This window comes from Astyanax mexicanus, chromosome 2 (assembly GCF_023375975.1).
Source record: "Astyanax mexicanus isolate ESR-SI-001 chromosome 2, AstMex3_surface, whole genome shotgun sequence".
Classification (NCBI taxonomy): domain Eukaryota; kingdom Metazoa; phylum Chordata; class Actinopteri; order Characiformes; family Acestrorhamphidae; genus Astyanax; species Astyanax mexicanus.
The window spans coordinates 27021962-27041161 of NC_064409.1; the positions used below are offsets into that span (position 1 = coordinate 27021962).

The following is a 19200-nucleotide window of genomic DNA, read 5'->3' on the forward strand; positions in this document are numbered from 1 at the left end:
GGGACAGCAATCGGGGGACATACGGGCTCAGCTGGCGTGGACTGTGTGCCAATGGATGCTGTAGAAATACATAAAATAATTAAATACATCTCATTAACCCAAACAAGCTCTGTCTGTCTTTCTTATAAATAGTAGGGGGTACATTGCCATAATCAACCAACGTAGCCTACTTACGGGCAGCTATTAAAAAAGTAATAAAATAAAAAAGGCAAATAGTGTACTTGGAAAATTGCTCAAAGAACTTGAACTCTTACCTTCACCGGTATCCAGGGTAACATCAGTGTCTCCCTCAGCTTACCTATCTCTCTCATTACAACAGAGGTTTGACGAATCTTCGGTATCTGAGCTAGAATTAGTTAAAAGAGAACTAAATTCCATCCTCAAAAAACACGAATTCGAAAAAACGAATTTAAGAACCAGACAGTAATATTATTTTTATAGTATTCGTCCCAGTCATTTGTTAGCCCTTAAACTGCGTAAGAATAAAAGTTTCTCTGATATCCCTATCCCTCAGTGCCCACTAGATGTAATGACCACTGTTCCTTCCCAAATCAATCATATCTTCCAGCAGTTCTATGAAGATTTGTATTGTGCTTATCCTCTCTAATTTAGAAACTTTGAATTTGCCTTTCTTTTTCTAACGAAAAAGCAGATATTCTCTGCAAACCCTGAAAGAACTAAATACGGCCTTACTGACGAGGCTGAAGTTGGTTTGATATTCGCAGCTCCAGATTCGTTTGGCTCGATATTCGCAGCCTCGTATTCCCCGGCTGAAGTTGGTTTGATATTCGCAGCTGCCGCTTCACTGAACCACCGTGAACTAAAGGGAGCGTTCACAAACACCCGCTGTTTATATTAAACACCTCACAGATCAACACTGAAGGAGATAGAATGAAGAAAAGCAGTACATCTGTTTATTAACAATGTAAATATACAATATCGTATTAAATGTAATTTTGTATATTGTAAAACATTTATTTTAATTACTGAATTTATAATTATATATTACAATAAATAATTAAATATATATTTAATAAAATTATATTTTAAAAGCCATTGCGCTCAAAAAATATGAGGCAGATGTTCAAGTGTGATTTTGAAGAACTTTTTCATGTTGGGCCAGACCAAATACACATGATCTGAAGAGTACTAGTCTTCTTCTTTAAGGAAAACCTGGAATTAGCCTGGCCCAAGCTGATTTTATACTTTAAAATGAACTGGCAACATGGAATAACGATCCATAATGCACAAAAAAATTTAATATAAAGCTGATGTTCTAGTGTGATTTTGAAGGACTTTTTAATCTTGGGCCAGAACAAATACACATGATCTGAAGAGTACTAGTCTGCTACTTTAAGGAAAACCTGGAATTAGCCTGGCCCGAGCTGATTTTATACTTTAAAATTAACTGGCAACGTGGCCTACCGATCCATAATGCACAAAAAAATTGAATATAAAGCTGATGTTCTAGTGTGATTTTGAAGGACTTTTTCATCTTGGGCCAGACCAAATACACATAATCTGAAGAGTACTAGTCTTCTTCTTTAAGGAAAACCTGGAATTAGCCTGGCCCGAGCTGATTTTATACTTTAAAATTAACTGGCAACATGGCCTACCGATCCATAATGCACAAAAAAATTTAATATAAAGCTGATGTTCTAGTGTGATTTTGAAGGACTTTTTAATCTTGGGCCAGAACAAATACACATGATCTGAAGAGAACTAGTCTTCTTCTTTAAGGAAAACCTGGAATTAGCTTGGCCCGAGCTGATTTTATACTTTAAAATGAACTGGCAACATGGAATAACGATCCATAATGCACAAAAAAATTGAATATAAAGCTGATGTTCTAGTGTGATTTTGAAGGACTTTTTCATGTTGGGCCAGACCAAATACACATGATCTGAAGAGAACTAGTCTGCTACTTTAAGGAAAACCTGGAATTAGCCTGGCCCGAGCTGATTTTATACTTTAAAGTTAACTGGCAACATGGCCTACCGATCCATAATGCACAAAAAAATTGAATATAAAGCTGATGTTCTAGTGTGATTTTGAAGGACTTTTTAATCTTGGGCCAGAACAAATACACATGATCTGAAGAGTACTAGTCTTCTACTTTAAGGAAAACCTGGAATTAGCCTGGCCCAAGCTGATTTTATACTTTAAAATGAACTGGCAACATGGTATAACGAGCCATAATGCACAAAAAAATTGAATATAAAGCTGATGTTCTAGTGTGATTTTGAAGGACTTTTTAATCTTGGGCCAGAACAAATACACATGATCTGAAGAGAACTAGTCTGCTACTTTAAGGAAAACCTGGAATTAGCCTGGCCCAAGCTGATTTTATACTTTAAAATTAACTGGCAACATGGTATAATGAGCCATAATAAACAATGTTTTATGTAAAGTTGATGTTCCAGTGTGATTTTGAAGGACTTTTTCATCTTGGGCCGGACCAAATACACATGATCTAAAGAGTACTAGTCTTCTACTTTAAGGAAAACCTGGAATTAGCCTGGCCCAAGCTGATTTTATACTTTAAAATGAACTGGCAACATGGAATACGGATCCATAATGCACAATTGTTTTTATGTAAAGCTGATGTTCTAGTGTGATTTTGAAGGACTTTTTCATGTTGGGCCAGACCAAATACACATGATCTGAAGAGAACTAGTCTGCTACTTTAAGGAAAACCTGGAATTAGCCTGGCCCGAGCTGATTTTATACTTTAAAGTTAACTGGCAACATGGCCTACCGATCCATAATGCACAAAAAAATTGAATATAAAGCTGATGTTCTAGTGTGATTTTGAAGGACTTTTTAATCTTGGGCCAGAACAAATACACATGATCTGAAGAGTACTAGTCTTCTACTTTAAGGAAAACCTGGAATTAGCCTGGCCCAAGCTGATTTTATACTTTAAAATGAACTGGCAACATGGTATAACGAGCCATAATGCACAAAAAAATTGAATATAAAGCTGATGTTCTAGTGTGATTTTGAAGGACTTTTTAATCTTGGGCCAGAACAAATACACATGATCTGAAGAGAACTAGTCTGCTACTTTAAGGAAAACCTGGAATTAGCCTGGCCCAAGCTGATTTTATACTTTAAAATTAACTGGCAACATGGTATAATGAGCCATAATAAACAATGTTTTATGTAAAGTTGATGTTCCAGTGTGATTTTGAAGGACTTTTTCATCTTGGGCCGGACCAAATACACATGATCTAAAGAGTACTAGTCTTCTACTTTAAGGAAAACCTGGAATTAGCCTGGCCCAAGCTGATTTTATACTTTAAAATGAACTGGCAACATGGAATACGGATCCATAATGCACAATTGTTTTTATGTAAAGCTGATGTTCTAGTGTGATTTTGAAGGACTTTTTCATCTTTGGCCAGAACAAATACACATGATCTGAAGAGTACTAGTCTTCTACTTTAAGAAAAACCTGGAATTAGCCTGTCCCGAGCTGATTTTATACTTTAAAATGAACTGGCAACATGGTATAACGAGCCATTTTGCACAAAAAAAGCCACTGTTCCAGTACAATTTTGAAGAATTTTTTAATCTTGAGCCAGAACAAATACACATGATCTGAAGAGAACTAGTCTTCTACTTTAAGGAAAACTTGGAATTAGCCTGGCCCGAGCTGATTTTATACTTTAAAATGAATTGGCAACATGACATGAAAGCCATTTTGCACAGAAATAATGAATATAAAGCATTGATTTTGAGAATACCAGAACACTTCATCTCATGTGTATTTGGTCTGAAAAAAAAAGTCCAAAATCATACTGGAATATCAGCTTTAAATAATATTTTTTTTGTGCTGCCATGTTGCCAATTAATTGTGCAGTCTAAAATCAGCTCGGGCCAGGCTAATTCCAGGTTTTCCTTAAAGTAGCAGACTAGTTCTCTTCAGATCATGTGTATTTGTTCTGGCCCGAGATTAAAAAGTCCTTCAAAATCACACTAGAACATCAGCTTTACATAAAAAAATTGTGCATTATGGCTCGTTATACCATGTTGCCAGTTCATTTTAAAGTATAAAATCAGCTCGGGCCAGGCTAATTCCAGGTTTTCCTTAAAGTAGAAGACTAGTACTCTTCAGATCATGTGTATTTGTTCTGGCCCAAGATTAAAAAGTCCTTCAAAATCACACTAGAACATCAGCTTTACATAAAAAAAATTGTGCATTATGGCTCGTTACACACTAAGAAAAGTAAGTACAGATTTGTACCTAAAAGAGTACAAAGCTTGTCGCTGGGGCTGTACCTTATATTGAGGTACAAAAAAGTACCTTTCAGTGAAAGTCCTTTTTTGTACCCATGGTTTTTGTGCCAGTAAGGATTATAAAGATTATAAACATTATCATCAACTGATTATGGCTCAAAAACTTGATGATCTAAAATTGTCTGGCTTTCAAATAAAAAATGTGCAATTTAAATATATATTGTTTATTGGTACAGTGATACAGAATACTGAATGTACCCTTTGGCTGGTTAAATGGTACAAATTTGTACTTATTGCTGTTAGAAATTTCTTTGTACTTCAGAGGGAACAAATCTGACCCTATAAAGACCAATATTGTACCTTTGAGGGGACAATTATGGAAAGTGGACCTTTGAGTACAAAAAAGTACTCATATCGTACCTCTGTTTTTTAGAGTGTATACCATGTTGCCAGTTCATTTTAAAGTATAAAATCAGCTTGGGCCAGGCTAATTCCAGGTTTTCCTTAAAGTAGAAGACTAGTTCTCTTCAGATCATGTGTATTTGGTCTGGCCCAAGATTAAAAAGTCCTTCAAAATCACACTAGAACATCAGCTTTATATTAAATTTTTCTGTGCATTATGGATCGTTATTCCATGTTGCCAGTTCATTTTAAAGTATAAAATCAGCTCGGGCCAGGCTAATTCCAGGTTTTCCTTAAAGTAGGAGACTAGTACTCTTCAGATCATGTGTATTTGTTCTGGCCCAAGATTAAAAAGTCCTTCAAAATCACACTAGAACATCAGCTTTATATTAAATTTTTTTGTGCATTATGGATCGTTATTCCATGTTGCCAGTTCATTTTAAAGTATAAAATCAGCTCGGGCCAGGCTAATTCCAGGTTTTCCTTAAAGAAGAAGACTAGTTCTCTTCAGATCATGTGTATTTGTTCTGGCCCAAGATTAAAAAGTCCTTCAAAATCACACTAGAACATCAGCTTTACATAAAAAAAATGTGCATTATGGCTCGTTATACCATGTTGCCAGTTCATTTTAAAGTATAAAATCAGCTTGGGCCAGGCTAATTCCAGGTTTTCCTTAAAGAAGAAGACTAGTACTCTTCAGATCATGTGTATTTGGTCTGGCCCAAGATGAAAAAGTCTTTCAAAATCACACTAGAACATCAGCTTTAAATTAAACTTTTTTGTGCATTATGGATCGGTAGGCCACGTTGCCAGTTCATTTTAAAGTATAAAATCAGCTCGGGCCAGGCTAATTCCAGGTTTTCCTTAAAGAAGAAGACTAGTACTCTTCAGATCATGTGTATTTGTTCTGGCCCAACATGAAAAAGTTCTTCAAAATCACACTTGAACATCTGCCTCATATTTTTTGAGCGCAATGGCTTTTAAAATATAATTTTATTAAATATATATTTAATTATTTATTGCAATATATAATTATAAATTCAGTAATTAAAATAAATATTTTACAATATACAAAATTACATTTAATACGATATTGTATATTTACATTGTTAATAAACAGCTGTACTGCTTTTCTTCATTCTATCTCCTTCAGTGTTGATCTGTGAGGTGTTTAATATAAACAGCGGGTGTTTGTGAACGCTCCCTTTAGTTCACGGTGGTTCAGTGAAGCGGCAGCTGCGAATATCAAACCAACTTCAGCCTCGTGCCTTACTGACTATATGAAAAAGGGCAAGGCTCCAGGTCTCGATGGTATTCCACTGGAATTTTATTTAACTTTTTTTTCTCAATTAGGTCTTAGATTAGGCACCAAATATCTCGTCACCTTTAATGTTGCTATATTGTCTCTCTACGAAGAAACAGCATTTGAACGATTAGACTGGAATTTCTTAATGTCCGTGCTTGAAATAATGGGTCTCGGTCACAGCTTTATCAGAATGGTCAAAACTCTATATTGTAACCCCACTGCAGCTGTTTTAACTGGTACAAATTCTTCTTCTCCATTCTCAATTTCTCGTGGTTCTAGACAAATTTGCCCTCTATCACCATATTTATTTGCCCTGTCTCTTGAATCTTTGGCCCAATCGACACACCTATCCCATGATTCACTTATTAATATTCATAACAGGCAACACTATATTTTTTATATGCTGATGATATTTTTTTGTATCTTAATAATGTTCCTCAAACTTTTCTTCACTTATTATCCATCCTGGACACATTCAGTAATCACTCTGGGTACAAAATCAATAAGATTAAATCTGCTTTACTCCCCCTGAATGATGCAATGAGGAAACTTAAACTCACATTACCAATCCCTATAGTACCCCACTTTAAATACCTTGGCATTCAAATTTTCCCAAATCTAAATGCTACACTTAAATCTAATTTTACGTCTACTTTCTTTTTACGTAAACTTGATCAGCAATGACTTGAAACGATGGAATTAGATGACCAATACTCTTCAAACCCATATTTCTGTACTCAAAATGAATATTCTTCCTAGAATCAACTTTATTGCGTCAATTATTCCCCTCACTCCCTTTCTGGAACAAGCTTAATCCTGACATTTTATCTTATTTGTGGAAAGGCAAAAAGCCTAGATTTAAACTTCAACGTCACAAAACTGACAGAGGTCGCTTAAAGGGATACTCTATTGCTCCACATAGATTGCAAAATTTTATATACTCTAATATTTCCTTGAAATGTTGTAAAATGAGGTTATTAGTGCCAATGTACTCCATACTTGGAGAACGGTAGAAAGATGAACTAAAACAGCCACTAGATGGCATAGTTGTACTCCTATATTCGACAAGTATAAACTGCTCACTGGCAATAAACCTTTCACCTTTCCCCGTTGGCAACAAAAAGGCATTCATATCGACATAATGACATCATTAATAATTCTGGACTCCGGACATTCCAAGACCTACAACTATCTTACAATTTACCTGGATCTTTTTTTCTATTTTACCTTCATTTACGCTCAGCAATGAAAACATACAGGGTCCCCTGGCACAATGCTCTTCCTGTACATCCTTTACATAATTTATTTTGCAATAATATAAGTACCAGGGGACTTGTATCTCTCATTTATATTATTCTTCTTTGTGCTACATACAAACCGCTAAGTATTTAGACTATCTGGGAAAAGGAGCTTAAACTATGTGATAACCAATTTGATTGTCAAACTATTTGAAGTAATATTATTTTATCTTCTGAAAATCCTAATCATCAGTTTTAATTTTATTTTCAAATTTTACCTGACCCCCTGTAGACGTTATCATATGCACCTTACACCCTCTCCTCTTTGTACACTGTGCTCTGAGAACAAGTATGGCACATTTTTACACATGTACTGAGAATGCCCCAAAGTCCACAAATTTTGGTGTAAAGTCTCTACAACTCTATTTGTCATCTTACAGAAACCAAATACTTTATCAAATCAGCTATGCCTTTTGGATGACGATTCTTCTTGCAATCTAAGCTGTACAAAAATAAGAATTTGGATGGCTGGACTGACAGCTGTCAAAAAAAAACTAGCTCTACGCTGGCAATCTCCTCACTCTTTAAGTTGGAGACAATGGATTCCTTCATGTGCGGATGTCATTAATCTGTAATTGTCCACTGCCTGCATTCATGGTGAAAGCACATTAGGAGCCTGGGAAAATGCTGTTGATAAGTATGCAGAACTACTTTGATGCTCTGGTCCAAGCTCTGTCAACCTACCTTCAAATATTCTACACCTCTTATTCTTTGCAAATTTGATTGTCACTGTTGCTCATTTTTTACTGTGTTGTTCTGGCAATTACAAGGTGGGGTGGGGTGCCATAGGGAGGGGTTTTGGCGGGTGGAGTTATGGAGTGGAACAGGGACAGTGATTGCAAGTTGTAATATATGATTGTTTTCTCTCTCTCTCCCTTACTTTAAAATCTTGTGTTTATTTTATATATATATATATATATATATATATATATATATATATATATATATATATATATATATATATATATATATATATATATTATTTTATGTCTCTGCAATGTACCCTTATAGACCATCCTACTTAAAATGACATTTGATCACAAACCAAAAAAATTACAGGAAGCATTTGTGACATTTCAGCATAATAGTCCTCAATGATCAAAAGACAATGTATATGCTGTTTTCCTAAAATCTGACACATGACCTACATGTCTCTCAAATATGTTCACTGTCTGGTAAGTCAATAGAATTCATCTTATAAGTACTAATGCTAGATGGTAAGCTTTCTTTTAAAACACATTAAGTATATCACTAAAAGATAAACCTGAAACAGGAATTTTATTTTAGGAACCGTACTTACTTCACTCAACAAACTAGGAAAAAAAATACCAGTTTTAGATTATGGCATATATTATATTGACTTGCCCGAAAAACAACACTGCAAGCGCTGGATTCTGTTTATCCTTCTACACTACGATTTATAACAAGTGATTTATAACAAACCATTTTTAATGCATCACTGTACACTGTATGAAATAACTATCAGTAAGACGCCAAATACACTGGGCTGTTTTTGTGTATAAAGGAATTATTGGTCAGCTTCCCTTATACTTGTCTTGTCAATTTTTGACAAGAAACAGTTCTTTGTATAATTTACACACTAGTAGTTATAGAACATTGGATATTCCCGCTGTTCGGTCTGAATTTGGAAAGAAATCTTTTAGTTATGATGCACCTTCAACTTGGAATGATTTTTTAGAAACATTTTTATACATATGCTTGTTCTTGTTAAAGTATTTTGTTTGTATGTATATGTGTATAACTTCTCAATGCTATAAAAGAGTAGATTAGTTGGTTTGTGTTTTTGTGCTTGTCATACCTGACAGGGATCAGGCAGAGAGAGATAAGGGAGACACTGCTGGGATGGAATACGAAGCAGTAGTGTTTATTTAGAAACACAGGAAAAATATAAAACTCAAAATGAAAAACAAATGAAAACACAATGAATATGCAACAATAACTGTACGGGAAAAACTAGAAACAAACTCAAAATTGACAAATAAAATTGGACTAGGCAAAGTAAAGAAAACGCTAAAAAAAAAACGGGAAATCGGAAAACAGCCAAAACAATAAAAACAGGAAGTGGCCAAAACAATAAAACCAGGAAGTGGCCAAAACAATAAGACCAGCGCGTAGCGCGGTACAACAGGGAAAATGGGACAACTGGGCTAACAAATTAGAACAAAAAACTACTAAGCAGAGCTTAGGGAAAACTGCTAGACTGAGAAAATAAAACGGGGCAAATAAACAAAATAAGAAAATATAACAGAAAATACTTAGGCAACGGGGGGAAAACGGGAAGACAGGATCGTCAGGGAGAACGCTTTGTAAAGACAGCTAACAGACTGGAACCACAGGGATACACAGACCATGATAGTGACCATTGCTCGGCGAAGAGTGGAGGAGAGCAGCGTGCTTATAAGCTGCTCTCCGCAGCTGAAGCCAATCTGTGATCAGGGCTGAGCAGCCGTGTGTGTGTGTGCTCTGAAGGAGCGGATATCCTTATGTGGGCATAGTGCTCCTCTCAGTGAGTGCCGGAGAGGGGGCGCGGTTGCTCAGGCCCGACACAGTGCTGCTGTCTTGGCCAGGGATCACTTGTAAAAGAGATTCATCTCATTGTTACAACTCTGGTTAAATAAAGGTAAAAAAAAAATATATATATATACTATTATTAAATATTTTTTGTCAGAAATGGCCAATAAATCTAAATACTATACATTCTAATTTAATTTGCGCCAATTCTAGTTGTTTAATGCCAAATTTAACTAAGATAAATATTAAATCATTTACATACTTTTCCAGGAACTAGGACAGGGAATGAAATTAAAAATACGAAAATGAAAAACCAAAAGACAAAAGATGTGTATGTGTGTAAAAGACCCCACTTAAGAATTCATACACAAAAGATAATACCAATAACATGAAGACGAAAAATTAAGGATTGTTTTTCAATTATGCTTTTAATATGACAAATACTGATTAATTTGAAGAAAACTGTCAGATCTGAAACTGGCATTTAAAAATTATACATGCATCAGAAAAAATCCTAATTGAATTTTTAGATGGCATAATCCATATTGTATACAGGATTTTATATTAAAAAAACATCACATCAAGATGTTCCAATTACAATGGTTAAAAAAAAATAAACAGTGTTTCTTTGGTGGCACAGTTCAAATTAGTTCTTGTTTGTAAATATCTATTTGAGACTAATTAGAATATCCTTTAACAGCTTTAAAATTTGCCATCATTTATGTCATTACACCCTAAATTAGTTATTTGTAATTACATCCTTTTTTTAGGTAAAGTATATTAGAAAGTATTTACAAAATTGCACCTTTCTTTATAGCCTAAAATGCAGTTAAGCAGGCGAGTGCCCCAAAACAGCACCAGTTTTAACACCACAGCAACCGTATTTCACAGAAAGGCATTTATAAGTATTGAGAGCGTGTGCAGTGAATAAATGTTCTTAAGTGAAGATCTATATTCATGAGGAATGTCAGAGTGTCAGAATTTTTCAAAAAGGGAACAGCAGTTGGAGCAGGAATGAGAGGAGCTGGGGAGGTGGTGAGTAATATTAGAAGAGAGAAAACAATGTATGGGTTCTGTGATGAAGGGAAGTGGAGTTTAGAGCAATTTCTCAAAATTAAGTTAATATGGTAGTTTTTGAAGAAAAAAAAAGTTTCACGTCTGGATTTTTAGCATGACTTTTGCGCTTTTTGATTAACTCGAACAAAAATACCATTGGAAAAAAAAAACTAATTCAGTTTACACTGATGCAGCTATGTACAGTATATAAAACAGCAGGGGAATAACAAAATATGCATAGAATATAGTATAAAAATTCCATATATATATTGGTGGAATGGAATAAAAACTGGAATAAAACTTTTTTTATTTTTATTTTTTGATAAAAAAGATGAGAAAAAAGAAAACTACATTGATAGAATACTCAAAATATGTTTATAAATATAGAAAGAGCATGCACCCACTGTCACAGGGGTGAAGGTGGGCTTGAGGAGGACCAGCCAGCCTCATGACGGCTCATTCACCATCCTCTCTAATTCAATGACTTTTGGGCTGTCATGTGACCGCTGCTCTACTGACCTGCAAAAGGACACCAAGATGCAGTGAGAAAAATAAGTATTTGAAAACCCTGTGACTTTGCAAGTTCTCCCACTTAGAAATCATGGAGGAGTCAGAAATTTTCATCTTAGGTGTATGTCCACTGTGAGAGACATAATAAAAAAAAACTGGAATCACAATGTATTATTTTTTAAATACTTTATTTGTGTTACTGCTGCAAATAAGTATTTGAACACCTGCCAATCAGCAAGAATTCTGGCCCTCAAAGACCTGTTAGTCTGCCTCTAAAAAGTCAACCTCCACTCCACTTATTATTCTAAATTAGAAATCCTGTTTGAGGGCCTTACTTGCATAAAGACACCTGTCCATACCAAACAATCAGTAAGACTCCAACTACTAACATGACTAAGACCAAAAAGCTGTCAAAAGCTGACACCAGAGACAGAATTGTAGACCTCCACAAGGCTGGAAAGAGCTACGGGGCAATTGCCAAGCAGCTTAGTGAAAAAATATCAACTGTTGGAGCAATTATTAGAAAATAGAAAGCTAAACATGACTGTCAATCTCCCTCGGACTGGGGATCCATGCACGATCTCACCTTGTGGCGCATCAATGATCCTAAGAAAGGTGGGGAATCAGCCTAGAACTACACAGGAGAAGCTAATCAATTACTTGAAGAGAGCTGCACCCCCTGTTTCCAAGGTTACTGTGCGCAATACACTAAGACATCATAGTTTAAAGTCATGCGTGGCACGGAAAGTTCCCCTGCTTAAATTAGCACACGACCAGCCCGTCTTAAGTTTGCCCATAACCATTTGGATGATCCAGAGGAGACCAAAATTCTGTGGTCAGACGAGACCAAAATAGAACTTTTTGGTCTGAATTACACTCTCCGTGTTTGGAGGACAAAGAATGAAAGGTACCATACAAAAAGCACCATCCCTACTGTAAAGCATAGGGGTAGAAGCATCATGCTTTGGTGGTGCTTTTCTGCACAGGACAACTGCACAGTATTAAGGAGAGGATGATCGGGGACGTGTATTGTGAGATTTTGTGGAACAACCTCCTCTCCTCAGTTAGACCACTGAAGATGGGTCGTGGCTAACATGACAATGACCCAAAGCACACAGCCAGGATAATCAAGAAGTGGCTCCATAAGAAGCATATCAAGGTTCTGGAGTGACCTAGCCAGTCTCCAGCCATAAACCCTATAGACAATCTTTAGAGGGAGCTCAAACTCTGTGTTTCTCTGTGGCTATGTTTACATGCAAAGCTTTCCTTCAATACGATTGAAATCATTCCGATTCTAGAATCTGATTGAGGTGTTTATATGTACACTTTCCCCAATAGTCTGAGTAAACTCTCAGTTTATGTGCACGCTACAAGTAAACCGACCGGTATCGCTTAGTGTACTCGTAACCATGACAACGAGCATCAGGTGATGTCAGCCAGCGTGAGCGGACTAACAGCAACTGGATAACTAGCTCTGTTTCCAAAGTTTACAGTTGGTATCTGAGATGATCACAAGTCTTTGGTCACGAATCCAAGTCGAGTCTCAAGTCTCGTCTGGTTGTAATAAGCTTTCTATCGTCGTCTGCTCTCCAGTCTGCACAGCTACTACTAAGATACTGCACAGCTTTATGTAAAAAATTCAGGCAATTAATATTACGAGAATAAAATATAAATGCAGTTTAAGAGCAGGGCACGCACAGTGTGCAAATTTTTCTGCGGTGGGTGTTCTTTCAGTAGCCACGAGAAGCCTCCCGGGAGAGCGCGCGATGTTGCGCGGACATTTCGGCTGCCTTTTAGATCGGGTTTTGCGACCAAAGAAAAAAAAACATCCTAAAACTTTGTAATATAATTATTTTAGACCAGCTATTATACAATTATACAGTTTATTTTATAAAGTGTTACAGATAAGAAGAGAAGAACCAGCTTTTTGTTTTTATGCAACAAAGAAATGAAACAGTTTACCAGTTGAGATCAGGCAAGCAGCATCAGTAAACAGTTTCAAAAAGCGTCTGAAGACATTTTTTAATAAACTTTGTTTTAATAATTTGTGTTTGTATTATTATACATCGATATATGTATTGATCTACATTTTTGTTACTTTTTATTTTAATTGATTTATTTTAATATCATAGTCACATAGTTTATTGTGTTTTTTCCTTTTTCTTTATTACCTCTCTGTATGTACAGAAAATTGAGCTGAATTTTAAATGTATGAAAAGTGCTTTATAAATACAGTTTACTATTAATATTATTATTATTATTTTTTTTTTTTAAGGAACGAAAATCTCCGTACAGGAGTGCGCGCTCTTCTGGGAGGCTACCACAGGAAAATCTGAACACTATATTATGTACAGTAACTGTAACATTAACATTAACACTACAGCATTAATAATCAGCAGGTTATAAATGTAGATAACTGATGGTGATATATACCGTATTTTTCGGGCTATAAGGCGCACTTAAAATACTTATTTTTTCCCAAAAATCGTCATTGCGCCTTATAATGCAGTGCGCCTTGTGTATGGATTTTGCTTGTGTTTACTGACCTCGATTTTATGTGGTACACGGCGCTCTGTTGTGCAGAATTCCTCACCCACGCCAGAAAAAGATCCCCCTCTTGGGCTAGCGCGCGGTTACCTTTGACTGCCGTACTGCCTCTCGGCTGTGGTTCAGGGTAGCTAGTTTCCACTGTAGCTCCGTGGCCAGAACAAGGTGCCGGTAAACTTTCCTTTCCACCCGTTCTGGGGTAATAGCACAAACTGTTTCTTTTTAGCGCCCACTTCTAAGTAAAGTTAACCTCTTAACACGCGCTGGCCCACCGGCGGGCCAGAAATATTTAATATTTCATAACTGGCTATGTTTCTGAATAGTTATGAACAGTTACAGGTTCAATATAGACATCCAATATACCATTTTAAAGCTTAGAATCTCTGCTTTTGAGCTATTTAGCCTATTTAGCGGAATATCCTTTCAGAAAATAAACATTTAGGGCGAAATATGCCTTGGTTATGATTTTAATAATTCATAACTCTCATATTTGCGTTTATCGTTCGTCCATATTTCATCGAATGCGGTCATGTCATACACCATTCGAACCGTCTGGCTCTCCGGATTCCAGAACTGTGCTTTTACTGTAGGATGTATGTTTCATGAATTAGAGCTGCGTCAGAGTGCATGTTTCCAGTAATAAAAGGCTCTCCTTTTGTCCTGGGGTAACCTCCGGTCACTGCCGCCACCCCCCGAACACACACCCGCGCTCAGCCACAGGTCCTACCTTCAAAACGCGTCCAGACTAAAGAGAATCCATCAATCCAGTCTCCTGTAATCCACAGTTATATCCAAACAGCGCTGGAAATCACTTCATCCAGAAATGAAACTTATCCAATCTTTATCTCTGTTTTAAAACCGTTTTATTCACCGAATTCGGCACAACACGCTATTATAGTCAGAAGCCTCGCGGAGTAATGCGGTACTTGCTGTGCTTCAACATAATATTATGGTCTGTCGGAGCGTTGCGGCTACCGTTGTCAGGAGCGTCGCGGAGTAATACCTACTTGCTGTGCTTCAACATAATATTATGGTCTGTCGGAGCGTTGCGGCTACCGTTGTCAGGAGCGTCGCGGAGTAATACGTACTTGCTGTGCTTCAACATAATATTATGGTCTGTCGGAGCGTTGCGGCTACCGTTGTCAGGAGCGTCGCGGAGTAATACGTACTTGCTGTGCTTCAACATAATATTATGGTCTGTCGGAGCGTTGCGGCTACCGTTGTCAGGAGCGTCGCGGAGTAATACGTACTTGCTGTGCTTGTTGATTTATTGCTCAGAGATGTTGTTATTTTTCACAGATATTGTGAAGGATTTATTGCTCAGAGTTATTGTTACTGATATAAATAAAGTTTCATTTAGTGCGCCTTATAATCCAGTGCGCCTTGTGTATGGACTAACACTAAAAATAGACCGTTCACTCATCGTGCGCCTTATAATACGGTGCGCCTTATAGTCCGAAAAATACGGTAACAGCTCTTGAGCGCTTGTTTCCCTCTGCTCCGCTCCTAAACTACAGCTTAAGCAGTAAGAAATAAATATACATAAAATACTAAGAATATCTCCTCTCCTAAAATTAGAACTTTAATCTCGAAGCGAACTGTTTTTATTTTTAAGAGTGGCTCTAAAACGCTGTGGCACATGCACAGATGTACTTAAACATTCCGATTGGGGAGGTAATCGGGTACAGGTGTTTACAAGGCTGTTATTCTACTTTATATCTGATTATTTAAAGGATTATCCACCTCTTTCGATCGGATAGAAATTGTATTCGGAATGGCCTCAATCGGACTACTCTATTCCGATTGAGGTGTTTACATGGACGTGCTCTATTCCAATTGAGCCAGTAATCCGATTGCTAACGGATTATTAGGCTGCATGTAAATGTACCCAGTGACAGCCCAGAAACCTGGCTGATCTGGAGAAGATCTGTGTGGAGGAATGGGCCAAAATCCCTGCTGCAGTGTGCAAACCTGGTGAAAAACTACAGGAAATGTTTGACCTCTGTAATTGCAAACAAAGACTACTGTACCAAATATTAACATTGATTTCCATAGGTGTTCAAATACTTATTTGCAGCAGCAACACACAAATAAATTAATATTTGTGTTGTGATTTCCAGACTGTTTTTAGATTATGTCTCTCACAGTGGATATGCACCCGAGATGAACATGTCAGATCCCTCCATGATTTCAAGTGGGAGAACTTGCAGGGTGTTCAAATATGTATTTACCTCACTGTATTAAATACATTTAGCTAACTCTGCACTTTCTATATTAATCAAATTATAATTACATAATGAATAAAACTTTACTTATCTATTGCTATTATACACTCAGTACATAATTTTCACTTCAATATGAACTTACTAAACACAGAGACCCACCTGTGTGTGTGCAGATCTACGAGAAGAGGTTCTGTGTTTGTTCCATTGTTCTGATTGAAAGGTGGTTGGAGCTCTGCCACCTGCCACTCTGTCTGTTTGTGTTTCTGGTCCAAGCGTCGTGTTGTCATGATGTTCACCTTAGTGTCCCATTCTGGATACTCCCCTCCCAGCCCAGAGGGGTGCACGTCATCAAGCCCGCCATGGTTATCATAGGCCAGTAGATTTCTTGACTTTACTGTTCATTTGAACACAAGCATACAATTTAGTGCATAATTTCAATATTTTACATTTACAGTTAGCTGAGTTCTGCAGTTGCACATTCAGTTCTCTTAAAACTTACTGAAACACCAAGGTGCCTTAGTTTGTTTTTGTTACTAACTGATGACGTTAAGTAAGAAAAGATGAAGATAAAAACAACAGATCTGAATCAGATCAGGGTTTTTTGGTTACTGATTTGTTCAGTTCTTAATGTGTTACAAATGATTAAAAAGTATGCTTGTTGCCTAGGTGGTTTAAATCATGCTATTCTATTCTATTATCTTGGAAGATTTCAACAAGAAGACTAAACATTAATCTATGGCAAAAATATTAACTACAGAATTTTGAAAGAAAATCAGAAACATGTTCCAAAGCAACGGGTATAGTCAATTCAACAGTACAGAACGTCCTAAAGAGGACAGAGGATCCTGGAGGACTACAGACTGGAACCATAATGGGCCCTCTTACACCTTGCACAAAGTGCGACGTGATGTTCATTGTTATTTTACACCTTGCATTGTTAAAATAGCAACAATGCACAGTCAGACAAAATAAAATAACATTATTCTATATCAGCACAAAACACAGGTCATTGTCACATTACTTTTGTTAGTTTAGGTCAGTTTCCCTCGAAGTCAGAGCACATGACTCTTAAGGGACTGGCAGGTGTTACGGCCAAAACACACTACTTTTCCTGCTGTTACGATACCATACACACCCGGACACGCCCTTAATCTAGCTGTGCAGTGCGCAGTTGACAGATCGCCTAGAGATCGCTAAAACATGCCCCTTGATTTTAATGACAACTCCAGGTTCTGTTTGGGATCAGACAGTGGTCGGGTTGGAGTATGGAGGCCTCATGTTGTGCTTTAATTCTGTCTTTGCTGTAGAGCAACACACTGTTATTGCTTATACAGATCACTTTTTCATTAACACATACAAACCCTCATTAAATAAAATTAGTTCTTGCTGCATTATTTAAGTGTATTTAAATAACTGTTTATAACTAGTCTTTTTATGCCAAATTCAACTAAATGTTATTGCCTATTCTATCATTTGACATGAGAATAAATGTATATGCAATGAACAAATAAGTAAACAAGAATCATTTAAAAGTTGTCATTTATATGTATTCATATAGCTAATGAGTTGTTTATTCTGTTTATATACATTTGCTTATCTAACATATGGGTGATTATGAAAAAATCAAACAGATCTGATATACAGTTATGCAAAATGTGTACACCCCATAAAAACCTTTTTAAACATACTTAACTAAAACTCTGGAATCAATAGACCACTGTAAAATTATCTGAAAAATGTCTCTGGTATTACTCTTTATAGGTATGTTTGAGTAAAATGAACATTCTTAAACAAATTTAAAATTGTTTTGCAGAAAATGGTCAAAATAATGAAAAAGATGCAGAGCTTTCAGACCTCAAATAATGCAAAGATCAGATCACCACTGCCTCTCTAGGTCTCCGTCTAACCATTAGATGACCAGGTGTTGGGCAAAGCTGAAAATTGGACTGCTCAGAGAAGATGACCATACTCCAGTCCACTATGGTCCAATCCCTATGGTATTTTGGAAACAGTCAGTGGAGAGTCGATTTCGCCCTATGACGGTCTGTAGCTTTGTTGTTGCCAATGTCTGCTGCTTGACATTGTTGTAATGAAGTTAGGTCTAAGAAATTTTAAGGATGGAGTCAACATGATGCTCACTGTATCCCTCTGCCAGTAAAGCCAGAATTTAGCCCTTCTTTTCCTCATTCAATACTTTTCTTTTCAACTCCTTTGGTGTGGTTAATATTTCTTTTTTTAATTTCAATTACTTCTGAGCATTTCCTAGCGTTTGTTTTGTCTTCCAGCTTGTCCAATTGCAAGAGGATTGTGATGACCACAGCTGTGTTTTATACTTTTCCTCGTTAAATAAGATTTGGATCAGATGATCACCTAATCAGAAGCACATTAAGCAGAATGAGGTGTACTTGGGTTGAATTCAACTGAAATGGAATGACTGTCATACATGTAGAGATGCTGATTTTAGAAAACTTCGCAGTAGTCTCTCAATTTTTTCCAGAGCTGTATATATGTACAATTTAAAAAGCACTGAATAATGGAGCTTACATAACTAAACCAATCTGGTCTAACGTTTGTCTGACATAACCTCAATTGGATGTTACCTGTAGAAAGTTTTTCTCACTGCTTCATGCAGAATTTATCAGCTGTGTGATACTACAGATCTACAGATTGTCTCCCATTTTCCTCAAGCACTTTCTGGTGCAGTAAAGAATTCATGGTGGATGTATGATGGAGAGCTTGCCAGGCCTTGCTGCAGCCTTCTCCAATTCCGAGTTTTGAATAGGACAGACTCCTCAATTGTTCTCTAAAACTGTTTTCTAACCCTTTACAGCTGATGTGCTGCACTCAATTCTATTTATTTTACCTGGCAGTTTTCAAGAAAATGATTAAGCCTAGACTGCCCTTTTCTTTTCAATTGAGAGTAAGTACTGTGTAGTAAAAATGCTGTGTAGTCCAAGCCTAGGCCTAATCCCTGTCTGGTAAACTGTCCCTTTAAGCAGAAATAAATGGTGTCTTAACTTTTTCCTCACAAATTAGTTTTTTTATGCCATTCATTTTTTCATGGCCTTTTGCTTACTCAATA

General features: G+C 36.6%; 1 protein-coding gene across 3 annotated transcripts in view; it reads right to left on the bottom strand.

The window, feature by feature from the left end:
- Nucleotides 1-9112: 9112 nt before the first annotated feature.
- The window catches only part of creb3l2 (cAMP responsive element binding protein 3-like 2), a 36220-nt gene continuing 26132 nt past the window's right edge, over nucleotides 9113-19200 (bottom strand). For all 3 annotated transcript variants that reach the window (XM_022667003.2, XM_007237772.4, XM_007237773.4), the window contains exons 11-12: nucleotides 16278-16512; nucleotides 9113-11355 (exon numbers count right to left, since the gene is read on the bottom strand). In XM_022667003.2, the coding sequence (XP_022522724.2) occupies nucleotides 11283-11355; nucleotides 16278-16512 (308 nt within the window). In that variant the 3' untranslated portion in view covers nucleotides 9113-11282. The remainder of the gene's footprint in view (nucleotides 11356-16277; nucleotides 16513-19200) is intronic.